The 12,563-nt window shown below is 39.3% G+C and overlaps 2 protein-coding genes and 1 long non-coding RNA gene across 3 annotated transcripts in view; 2 read left to right on the top strand and 1 right to left on the bottom strand.

Annotated features, from left to right (window-relative positions):
* The window catches only part of LOC116673034 (uncharacterized), a 17,313-nt gene that overhangs the window by 3,226 nt on the left and 1,524 nt on the right, over positions 1 to 12,563 (top strand). Inside the window, exon 2 of the long non-coding RNA XR_004327718.1 lies at positions 5,473 to 5,477. This is a non-coding gene — a long non-coding RNA (uncharacterized LOC116673034). The remainder of the gene's footprint in view (positions 1 to 5,472; positions 5,478 to 12,563) is intronic.
* On the top strand, positions 3,405 to 9,120 carry cdkn1d (cyclin-dependent kinase inhibitor 1D). Its single transcript, XM_032505116.1, has 3 exons — positions 3,405 to 3,663; positions 5,984 to 6,468; positions 6,679 to 9,120. Exons 2-3 carry the CDS (start codon positions 5,988 to 5,990, stop codon positions 6,735 to 6,737), a joined length of 540 nt encoding a protein of 179 aa, XP_032361007.1. The 5' UTR covers positions 3,405 to 3,663; positions 5,984 to 5,987; the 3' UTR covers positions 6,738 to 9,120.
* Positions 9,456 to 12,563, bottom strand: part of slc37a3 (solute carrier family 37 member 3) — an 11,387-nt gene continuing 8,279 nt past the window's right edge. The window contains exon 14 of the mRNA XM_032505115.1: positions 9,456 to 11,676. Coding sequence (XP_032361006.1) covers positions 11,584 to 11,676 — 93 coding nt within the window. The 3' untranslated portion in view covers positions 9,456 to 11,583. The remainder of the gene's footprint in view (positions 11,677 to 12,563) is intronic.

The raw sequence follows: 12,563 nt of genomic DNA, 5'->3' as shown, positions 1-12,563 counted from the left end.
GGGGGGGGGGGCACACACCAAAACACACAGCACTGTAGACAACAAGAAAAGGATTGGGAATTTAATGTCGAACAATAAGCTAACTGTAAATACAGGTCAGAGAGTTGACAAAAAAGTGAGGGATCATGCTGCTGGGGCCTCATTGTCTGCTGATGAATCCTCAAATACGAGTGTATAAAGACCACTTGACACACAGATTAGTAGGGAATTAGGGAACTGGGACACAACCCTGATTGACTATTATGTACTGTATCACGATGGGAGAGATCTAAAATAACTCAGCATGTGAGAAAACAATAGACAAAACTAAAAATAACAAAGAAGTTGTGCTGAAGATGTGATGTCAGTGGAGGAGCAGATCCTTCTGCAATTATCTTCACATCTTTTTTTAATATTTAGGGACCGTACGGAGATTATTAGAGGGATCAGAAAAGGGAAAGGTTATGTATGTTTTGTCTTAGTTAAACATCAAAATGTTAATGTACATAAAATGCCTTTTGTGTGCAAAATGGATCATAAATGTGCATTAAGTCATGTGCTGAAAACAACGATTGTGTCTCTGTGTCAGGGCATTATTTTCCGTTGACAACTACAGTGACCATAGCTTGTAAAAACAAGCAGTAGATGTGGATTTTAATAGTAAGCATAGATTGAAATAGTGCGCCGTTTATTTTTACCCACAAACAGTCGCCTTTACTTTTTGGTTCACTTTTATGTTTTTGGCAATTGCTAATTCCACCCCAAACGTGTGATTAGGGGTATTCTAAAATCTGCAGTAATTATGAAGGGAAGCAAGGTGATGTTGTTATAGAGCGACAGGTCGGTGGATGAATCAACAAAACATCCAACTTTACTATGAGAGGCCGCTGTTTGTTTCCCGTTTCCTACCAACAGTCAACGTTTCTAGCATTACAGGCAAATACACCGAGTGTTTGTCCTTGTTGCCATGACGACAAAGCCTCCATAACCTCAGCGAAGAAGTTATTTGAACCCAAGCAACGTTTCCCTAAACCTTACAAAGCTGTTTTTGTGCCAAAACCTAATTAAACTTAAATCATAGTGTCACAACAGAAGTGATTTTAGCTTGCAGTTTCTAATGGATTTGGAAGGCTCAGACTAATGATGTTGTCCCGCTGAAGCAGTGTCAGATCCGTTTTTCGTGTTGTTCATACAAAATATTTTGTTTATTTTGGTAGACCTGGTGGACTTTTTAAGGTCTTGTTTTTAAAAAAAGTCAAATATAAGGTTCAAACCCCGTCCCTACCATAATAACTGTTCACAGTCCCTTACCATTCAGAAATAAAGCATGTTAAGTGCAACGTTGAGATTTATGGATGTTTGTAAAACTCATCCACATACTTGGATAGGGAAATTGTTTTGTTTCCTTTGAGCCTTGTGCTGAACTGCCTTGATTGTTGATTGGACCCCCCCATGTGAAAATAGCTTTGTCCAACCAAGAAAGATTTCATAGTGGGGACATATTAACTTTGAGGCTCTGTGAGGCCCTGTCACACACACACACACAAACACACACACACACACACATGACCGCTCCGCGATCGCTGCTACCTACTTTGAAATTATTGAAGCAGTACATCTCATAAGCCACTTTTAGAAACGTGGCATGCATTTGCAGTGTCTGAGAAGGAAAAACGTACGAGGCAGTACAGACGTTGACTAATGTGTAAAAATAGTTAGTGAGTGTGTGTGTCAAACCTGGAAAACCTTTCTGAGTGAGGGTGTTGGCCAGCAAGCAGGAATACTGCATTACTGTGTTACTATGCAAGCATAAGGCTGCCCATGTAATACACTGTGACAGAGAAGCTGTAATAATAAGAAAGAGGGGAATCCTTTATCAATTATAATAGGAAAGAAGAACCTACAGTTTTCATAATAGTTAGGGAAAGAAAGATATGTGTCATAACATGAGGTAGGAAGGGTTATGGGAAGTGAACATGAATACAAATGCTTCTGAGCAGTCATTCAACAAGTGGTAATGGCAATACCAAACAGTTTGGAGAAAAAAGTGCAATGTAAGAATGGAGTAAAATGTAATACTCAGTGGTTAAAGTGATTCATAATCAGTGGAATCAATGGAAAATACCTATCACAAGTTGTGAGAGCCCAAATTACATTCAAATGCCTTGTTGTGTCTGAGTCCAAATCCCAAATATATTCAGTTTCTTATGAAAGAAAAAGCAGCAAATATTGAGATTCAGAGGCTAAACCCGGGAAAAGTTTGACATTTTCTGATTAAAAATGACTTACATGATTGTCTAAATTGTTGCCGATTCATTTTATGTTCTATAGTTCTATGTTTTATCGTTTCAGCTCCATCAATTTTAGTTAAACATCCACATTTTGTTGGTGTACACCAAGATACATTAAACATGAAACGGTAAATAAGTCAGAAAATGTGTGCTGTAAATAGTATATGGCTATATTGTCAACATTGTACTGTTTGAGTAAAATAAGAGAAATTCTTATGTGCCTTTAAAATCAGATTAGTCCTTGACCAGTGAAAACTAATTACATTTTCCACCTTGCTGATTTACCACTTCAAGACGTTAAGCCAATTAAGAGGTGGAGAAGTCATAAACATGTGTTTTTCTGTGATGAAGAGAGAATGACAGCGTTTCTCTTCACTTCTTCCTAAGGAACCTAATGCACATGACGGTGCCGTTCGGGACGTTATGTCCTTTTTTCCCCCCCGCGTCATGCTGTAGACCTAACCTACTTCTGCATGTAAGCACGCAGAAGTTGAAGTCAAGCTGGAAAAGTCAGCTCAACGTGACTCGGGGAGGAAAACAACACGTGATGCAGAGCGCTACACGAGAATGTACTGTATGTCACATTTGAGGGAGAAGTGGAAATGGCGGGCCTTGCCAAGGTATTTGACCTACTTTTATAGTCGAGCCGAAGGAAAAGTGGGGCACAAGGGCGCAACAGAGCAACAGGTCTGGAGCAGTATTGCGCAGATTACATAAGGAGATTTTAGCTTTCTAACAACAGGATATGAAGCTATTTCTAATCATTATTAACACGTTTAAAGCTTACATTTATAATGAAGTAGCATTACAGCGTGACACAAAAACATCTTAATGCACTGGTCAATTTTTGAGATTTTGGACTTTTCTTTTGGAGGGAGTTTCATTAATATTCACCTGTGCCGTCTTGCTAAATGTAGGCTATTGAATTTGACGATTCATATCTTTAGAGACTGTTATCTGAGTAGTTACAAAAAACACTTTCTAGCTTCATTCCTATCTATATTCTGAAGGTTTTACAGTCAGGTTGTAGATGATAAAAAAGACCGTAAAAAACCTAGCTTTGACTCTAATATGTCAACCAACCACGTGACAGACTTCTCTACTAAAGATCCTCTATACTAACCGTCTGTGCTTCTATAGGAGCGTATAGGACGTCCCCGCTGTCTTTTGAGTTCATAACAAACGTCGCAGATAAAGGGACAGGGACGACCCTCCTGTGGGTGGCGCCTATACTCAACGTGACAGTGTGTTTGTTTCCACGGAGCTGTCAGGAACACACACACACACACACACTCACTCCTCTGACTGGATGAATTGTGCAGAGAGTTTGGGGACGAAACGCTCGAGACGTGGAACTTTTGAATAGCCTACTTTTGAGACATTGAAGCTGATGGTAAGAATGCTTTTTTTTTTTTGGTTTGACGTAGGCTACTGGTTCATTTTTTACTCACGTTTGGGTTTAGATTTGGTCTGGATTATGTAAACTTATGTTGATGCAGTTTTGACTTTTAGGAGTCAACGTCAGTGTAAATGTTTAGTAATCTCTATTTCGTTGTTGTTTATAAAATTCAAATGGTTATCATGTGACTGTTGTGTGTGTAACATTTGACAAGGTGTGGGCTGTTTGTGTCGCATCTCATTGACCCACATCTGCAGAATCTAACTGGGTCACACAGTTTTTTTTTTTTTTAACTCCTCACTCCACTCCCTTTCCAGTCCATATCCACAAGGCAACATTTTCCACATTTAGATTATGTCTACTCAAGATTGTTTGATGAAGAGTTCCTGCTGTCTGTATCATTACTGGTGTTATGAAAGTCTTAGCACTTTTGAATCCTTTTATTTGTTTTTGTTTAATTTCTTACCTTTTTACTTACCTTCATATATTAATTAGTTTGACTACGAACTGTGTTGACTGACTATTTGTAAATTGCATTCTGAATAGTCATTAAAAAAAAAAAAAGTCACTTTACAAAACCTTAAAGTGAACTTTTAAAGTTTTATTCAACATTGCACCGTACTGTGTTGTGGCTTGCAGAGATAGTTGAGATGCAAATGTATACGCAGTATTTTAAAAAGCAGTTTAGTGCGAGATATTGAGGGTGTTTTTCTGCGAGTGGGTGCACCGACCATGTAGCCAGAACTTATCTGCATACCGCGCCCACTTCGTTTTTTGACGAACACAACTTTCACTCGGAGAGAGAGAGCTGCTCCGTCGGTGAAAGAAAGTAATTATGGGATGTGTTGTTCCATCAAGTCTTCTGATAGATCCCAATCCAGCTCTGAAGGAAACATAAACGAGGAAACTGAAGTTGTGCGGGTTGAATATATTAATGAATATACTGCCACAGTGTATGACGCACTTAGATGAAACTTTTGGATTTGTGCTGGTTTCCAACACGTTTTTTTTTTTAAAAACAGGTTATAAAGACCGGCATCGTAAAATTACAAACTATTTGGATTGCTCTTCCAATCTATACATTCTGGGTCAAACACTTGCGCAACGCTTTGCCCCCCCCCCCTCTCAGCCCCCCTGTGACGTAGTGTTTTTGCAAGCCTTCCTCTTACTTCTGTCTTCAGGCAGATCTTGGGCTGATATGATGCCCATGTTGGTGTTTCCAAAAGTCACACTACTCATTTCTTGTTTCTTTCTGTTTTGTTTTTCTCCAACTAATGACACAACTAGAGATCAAAGAACCCAGAATGCGTGAATATTTTGTGCTTTAATTACTGTTACTTGTGAACAATTTCTTTCTTAACTAGAGGTTTGGGAAAGGGCTGGATTAACCCACTATGGGGCCCCTTTTCAGCTTCCCACACCCCTTGCCCACGACTAGCTACTATCATTGGATTACACGCAAATGCATTGACATACCATGTAAACAATATTAACTGAAAGGTGTGACAATGTTTTGACACAGGGCGCCTATACAAAGAAGATCAACGGATACACATATAATAATGTAGTTATGATGTTATTGATTTAACTCCTTCAAACAGTTCATTTAGTAAAATACAGGAAAATACATTTCAGACCTTATACATAGTGGAGTAATTGATCAGCAATAGACCCATATCTCTCAGCTCTATATTAGTTAAGTACTGCCCCTCCCAGCAAAAACGTGTCTTCTTTTACTGCCTACACACAGCTGATGCAGTCAGCAAGGGATGTGTTGTAAAACTATGTCTCACTCTATATCAGAGGTTGTGATATGATGAGAAGCATGATAGAAAAATGATTAGCAGCGTGGAAATCAATCTCCGAATTCAACAGTATTGCTCTAATTAAATGTGGCAACTAGCTGAGGTATGTGGGAAACATTCCTGACAGCACGCATGGGCCTTTTCTCTATGTGACCTGCCGACCCTAACGGTCCACCTTTGACTGGCAGACACCCGAGCAGGTGGAGAATCAGGTTCACTTTGACACGGCAGGGCAGAGAACTTTGTTGTGAGATTTATTTGGTGTCGGTTGAGTTACCTGTTGCTGCAGTAATTACTCAGTGGGTTAGGGCCACACATGTAGTTGATCACATAAAACAGAAAGGTGCCCAAGAGGGCAGATACTGCCTGTATGTATGGACACAATGACTTGTATGCCTGTAACTAATTTATGCCATTAAAATACCCAGGTCACACCTAAATGAAACTCTGCAGGCCTAAGACTCAACCTCTGACCTTCCGCTAACACTTTGTGTTCGTTCCTCTGACAGGGATATGGCGATGGCCTCTCCATCAACATCACAAGCGGGACCAGCTAAGGAGGCATCCAACCCAGAGCTCTTAGGCCCGGGGTGCATTGAGGCCTTGAAACTGAAGGTGGGGCCAGTGCGGAGAAACCTCTTTGGGCCTGTGGACCACCAGCAGCTGCAGCAGGACTTCCAGCGGCTGCTCTGTATGAACGTGGAGGTGGCCAAAAAGCGCTGGAACTTTGATTTTCAGAGAGAAATGCCAGAAGGGGGGTCCAACATGGAGTGGGAGGAGCTCAGTTACGAGGACGTGCCGGCGTTTTACCGCAGCTGTACGGTTAGGTCAGTGCAATGTCCAATGGCCAAAAGGCGGACATCGTCTTCGTCGGGCCAGTGTTCCCCAGGGTCCAGCAGCACGTCCGAGTCTGGGGATGAGTACCTGGAGGTGACCACAAGGGGGTGCTACCGGATCCGACGGCAAGGAAAACGCAGACAGTCTGCCATCACAGGTCAGTCCACCAGATATCTTAAATAAATGGTTAATTAAATAGTTTGTCATTTGGGAGATTTGCTTATTCTCTTTCTTGGCTAATACTGTTTTATTTATGTCACCCAAAAATTGACACTATGTATTACAATATAGTAAAGTGATTTTAGTCATGAGAGTCGTCCGGAAGGTATTTTTTCCTCACTTTGCAATGTCTTCTTTTACTCTCCAGATTTCTTCAAGGTAAAGAAGATGAAGCTTCTGCATTACAAAGCATCTTCTCTGCAGTAGAAAAGCACAACTCGACCCAGTGGAGGATCACCGAGTGGCCGACATCCCTCTACACGTAACCTCACATAGATATGTGTCAAATTATATGTATATACAGTATGTAGCAATTTGTAACGGACGGTCCGCAAGCTCATCCAGCATGCCTCTGACACCACATATCTTACACTTTTAGCACAAGGAAGCTAGCATTATCCCAGTTAATCAAGCTCAGACCTTAGGAACGGTTTTTGTTTATAACTATACATATTATATATATATATATATATATATATATATATATATATATATATATATATATATATATATTCTACATACGGTTTTCCTCAGTTTTTTTTTTACTATACTGTGAAATTATTTTTGAATGCAGACTCTTAATAACAGAAAATCGGCTCTAGTTTTAAGAGGTTACTTTTCTTCTGAGCGGCCTGTGGATGGTATTTGACGTCAGTCCTCGACCTCTCTTCTCCCTCTTGCTAAAAGTCATGAGGTGGTTTTGATTAGGTGAGTTGCTATTCCTGGTTTACACCACACTTAGCCTTTAGTCTCACCCCGTGGCTCTGATAGCACGAGTCAAGTCAGGGGTCAAAACCACACCTGGGGCTCAAAATGTGGCAGCGCGACTGGGATTAGCTCCAGGGCGAAGGTCAACGGTGGAGGTTCAGCAGTAAGTTAACGTGGCAGTACCTGTACATATTTATTTGTACATTTATTTATTCGTGATGCTAGATCGTCAAAAAAAAAAAGGAAAATTAGAAAAAATTGGATGGGTAAAATAAAGGCAATATAAGGTGTTTGGAAGTCCTTATGGGTCATATATGCTCCACCGTGGTCACGTTGGCCGTACTGGTATATATATATAAAAAATTTACAAACTACAAATCATATTCCCTTTTTGGTTTGCATTATTTGCATAATGGGGCTGTACAAATTTGTGACGTCATCTTTATGCTTGTAATAATGTGGACATTTTCCACTCTGTCGTCATGTCCACCATGTAGTTGTTCAATACAACCATTTTCTCCATGAAGCGAGTGTGGCGTTTTTGCACCACATTGCAGCTCAGAGGAACCCTAACCTTTCAATTCCGCTTTTATATGAAGAGTAGAGTTGCTTCTCTTTGCCGTTCTATAAATGTTTGTGTGTATATAATAACAAGCGTTTGTATATATATGTCGGTTTGGTGTTAATCCTGAGGTCGAGTTGTAACAGCTGAGGCAGTTAAACCAAAGAGAAATTGCTGTGCTGTGAAATTAGAAACATCATTTATACAAGTCACTCACTGAGTGATCAGTAATGGGTCAAAGAAGGGTCTCAAAAGTGACAAGATCGTCAAATATAAATAGTGTAAACACACCACAACTGCTCAACTCGCAGTTTGGGTGACTCAAATAGTATGTTCTTTCTCCCTACCTACAGTCATTGTAATTTGTACATGGATAAAAAGCCATAATCTGGATACATCCACTCTTACTACCTCATCAAGTGATTTAGTAAAACAAACAAGTTATGTACGTGTTCAATGCAAAAAGCAAAACAAAACCAATGTAGCTCAGGATGCAGGCGAAACAGAGACAGAGGCAGAAACATGGGGTGGGGGGGGGGGTTGGAGCGGGGCTTATTATTTTGTTGTGGTAAAAGCGGTCGAGGTTCAGTGCTCACTCAGTGTTGAGTTTCACATCAGGTAAAAGAGTCAGTGTGTCAGACTGGGGGCCCAGCTCCGAGCAGAGGAAACTTGGGTCCCCTGAGTGTCTGAGGGGGGGGCACTTTTGTTGTCTATCCCTCTCTCGCAGCCTCACTTGGCTCCCCCGTATATAGACAGAGCAGAGAAAAAGTGGTGGTGTGCGGGAAAGGAAAGGGACAAACTTTAAAAAGGGAACGCTCACCAGAAAATGTCACAGACCCCTTGTAGATCAAAAGATTTATTTTTCTACCCAGACAAGTGGCCTGTGATTCAGACACGCTTTTGTCGGCCCCCTTTAAAGTCTCTCAGTCTCTCGTTCAGGAACCACACGCCTTAATCGGCGCAAAATCGGCATGAAAGCAGTAATATAATCATGTAGTGATGCAATCATGTTATCTTTCATGGCTCAACAAGGTGATATTTCACAGATCTAAAAATAGCAAACATGGCTTTCTGAAATTGTTTTACATTTTCAGAATTCATTGCTTTTTTTTGCCAACTTTTTATGAGTGTGCGTGTGTGTGTAAGACAATGTTTGTGGGCACCTATCTTCACAGACAAAACTTTCAAAGTATATTAACTTATTTTGAGTTTTTTTGAAATTATAAATTCCCCATATGTCTTGACTGTGTTGTTTCTGACAGTATATATTTTGCACTACTTTAAACATTGACAAGAGAACTTTTTTATGGTAATCTTTTTTTTTAAAAACATATAAATACTCATAACAGATTAGAAATGACTTGACATTTGTAATGATTAAAAATGTGTTTTCCTTCAACTAGACTTTCTAACATTGGTTCATTAGGGGTTTTTGTAGCCTTGGTACTAGTCCTCAAGTATGTTGGGTGGAAAACTAAAATGATGTATGTAATAATAATAATAATAATAATAATAATAAGAAGAAGAATTTATACTTTATTAATCCCACAAGGGAAATTACAATGTCAAGACTGATCCGTTAGTGTCTCACTGTGCCTAAGCAAATTTCGCCTGTCGCAGCTATAAAAAAAAAAAAAAAAGTGTAAAGTGTAGCGTTTTTTTGTTATAACTTTGTATATGCATGAGTGTATAATAATCTTTGTATAGGATTTGTTTTTGTTATTTAATGCTGGTTTATGTACCCTTGTAACATGTAGTGTATTTGTATTGGCATCAAAATGCTTGATAATAATTGTAAAGAAAATATATTGCTGGGTTGTTGGTGCACTGTTGCCTTTCTAATTGTTGATTTCTCAAAATGAATAAAACATTAATGAATGATATTGATATAAACTACAAAATTTTGGTCTGAATTTTTTGTTTCCATTATATTTTGTGTGTTGTGAGCAAGTATTGTGACCGTAGATGCATTGAGAGAAGCAAAGAAGGGTTGAAAGATGCGGGTTCTTGTGTAATAGTGCGTCCCCTGGTGGCACAGTCAATAATATGGCAATACAGTGTCTTAATGCAACAGGAAAACTATAATAAAATTAAGTTTAGAAAGGAAACAAAAAAAAATAAAAAAATCTACCCATACCATCACTATCTTATCTGAAATATTCTGTAAATAACTTGCAATTTGTCAAATGTAACTTGCATTTATTTAAAAGGAAAATGTGCATCTACATGAGCTACAACTCAAAAAGTACACATGAATAAAAAAAAACAACAACAAAATAAATACATCATAGATAAGGTTACACATTCCTCTAACATTTCAATTTACATTCTATTACACTTGGCAAGTTCAGAGACATCGGAGGTGTAGTCTCATTGTATGCTCCAGTGCTCTTGGTATAGCAGAAAAAACATGTCTCATCCCAGTAATGATGATACAAAGATGCCCTGATGTCCCAAATGTTAAAAACACATTAAATGATCTACACGCAACAAAGCAAACTAAACGTTGTGTCTACTGGCCAAAGTACTGATTTGAACAAAAGATTTTGGATGGCTGGTTACTGACCACAGTGTCTAGTAAAGTAGACAACCTGCCCAATTATTAACTAGCATATGGCTGGTGTGATAAGACCATTTCCCACCCTGATCGTGAGTAATTTATCTTTATTGGCCTTTAAATCTGTTCAGACACAGATTGGCGATCAAGTTCCCCAAACAACCGTGAGAAAGTGCAGCTTCTGCTGCAAGCAGGCAAAATGTGTCTCTTCTGCAATGCCAGAATGCAGTATACACTTTAAAGTGCATTAGGCCATGCTACACTGTAAAACAAATAGGTCAGACAATGGTAGACAATGGTTCTTCTTAATGTGTTGCTCTCAGTGTGTGTGCGTGTCTGTGTGAGGGGGATTTCATGGCAATTGCATGTGACTTAAGACACAAAACTTGAAAAAGGAATGACACATACATTATACAGAATCAAGAGAACCAGTCCCTGCAGACAGTGTAGTTTCGAATCCTGATTACACAAAACTGTACACAGAAATCAAGTGGCAGTGAACCAAGCTAAGATCTGAGTGGTTCACTAAAATCTTCAAGACTTTGCCTACTGTACTACAGTGCAATATTCATGATCGACCAAAAACAACAAAAATATTGTACATATCTACAAAAACGGACAATAAAATGTCTACATTACAATTAATATTCACATTCTTTAGACAACCTTGACACCCAAATTATCCCAAAGGTTTCTTTAAGTTAAGAACTTCTGATCTAAAAAGCCAAACATTATTGAACTTAAGTTAGGAGTATCTCCTTTAAAAAGGGTTTTTACATCAATTTAAATTAAATCCTAACATATATACAGTAGTACATTCCGTGATGGCCCTGCAAGCCCTGAAATCACAGACTAAACAGCTAGGTCCCTTTTAAAGCCTTTTTCAATCAGGCACTTCAGCCCCACCTATAAATCCTCATATGCACACTAAAAGAAATGTGCATGTACATTTTTAGGCTTTTAGCGAGTGGATACGATTTCAGTGTTGTGCTCAAAGACTCTGTGCCTGCTCACGTGGGTGTTTATAGACAAACGCTGGTCATTGTGGGAGTTTAACTGGTAACTCTGTAACTCTAGGTCAGCTTAACCATCGTGGCTGTGAGAAACAGTGTCCCACAAATCTTTATACCTCATGAAACTCACCAAAAAGCAGCTGTTTGTGAGCAGCCCTGCTGTGTTGCCACTGATAAGAGTAGGAACATTATGGCTGGCAGATGTTGACGTGTTCACAGCTGGCGCCGCAGCGCTTGTCTGTCTCTCCACATGGCTAGCACCTCTTTAAAGAGCAAGGGAATGATGAACACAATGCTGCCCCCCGTCTGTAACATCAAAACACACAGTTACACAAGGGTTTTGTTAATTCAATGTTATACAATGAAGTGTTGCTGTGGGTAAGGTTCCACTCATTTTACCACCAGTGAACAAACAAGTGAAGATAAAAGAAAGAGGCACACCATAAACATCAACAAATATGGGGTTAAATTAAAAATCCACGTGAAACTTGAGCAAAACATCCAACTTGCATTTATATACTTAGTCAGAATTGGCAATTAAAAGGTAATGTTTATGCCAATGTATTTTAAAAACAAACACCTTTAATGTCTGCCTTATTCATGGCAGCCATTTTGACTTGTCATAGAAACATAGTGACATTTATTATCTACACCTGTGCTTTCCCCACTGTGACATGCCAATATGTCTTCAGTTAAAAAGGTTTGCGGCAGGCGCCCGCATAGCTCAGTTGGTAGAACGGGCGCCCGTATAGAGAGGTTTACTCCTTGACGCAGCAGGCCTGAGTTTGACTCTGACCTGCGGCTGTCACAATAAAAGGCCTAATAATGGACAAAAAATCCTTTTAAAAATAAAACAAAAAAAGGTTTGTGGCAAGAAGGGATACAGCGACAAAAGACAGAAAATAATGCTAAATTATGCAAAATCCAATCTAATCTAATAATACAATTGTGATACTATCACCCAGGAAACGTGTTCGTTCTTCTGGTGTGTTTTAATCCAAACCAGGATCTTTTTCCTAAATGTCGTTTTGGTGCCTAAATTTAACTGTTGTCGCCGTAGCGCACACGCGTCAAACTCAAGGCCGTGGGCTTAATCCGGCCCCTGCAAATTTTGATCCCTCCCGATATTTGACTTTTTCAATGACATAAAGGCAATAAACTGGTCCTTGATGTGATTCTAATTTTCCAGTGTG

Source organism: Etheostoma spectabile, chromosome 23 (assembly GCF_008692095.1).
Source record: "Etheostoma spectabile isolate EspeVRDwgs_2016 chromosome 23, UIUC_Espe_1.0, whole genome shotgun sequence".
NCBI lineage: Eukaryota > Metazoa > Chordata > Actinopteri > Perciformes > Percidae > Etheostoma > Etheostoma spectabile.
The sequence above is the reverse complement of the archived record's forward strand: the minus strand, read 5'-3'. Positions and strand labels throughout refer to the sequence as shown.

Coding starts and splice junctions, on each gene's coding strand:
- cdkn1d (XM_032505116.1), top strand. CDS start 5,988: ATGGCGATGGCCTCTCCATCAACATCACAAGCGGGACCAGCTAAGGAG. Junction 6,469..6,678: donor CAGACAGTCTGCCATCACAG/GTCAGTCCACCA, acceptor TTTACTCTCCAG/ATTTCTTCAAGGTAAAGAAG.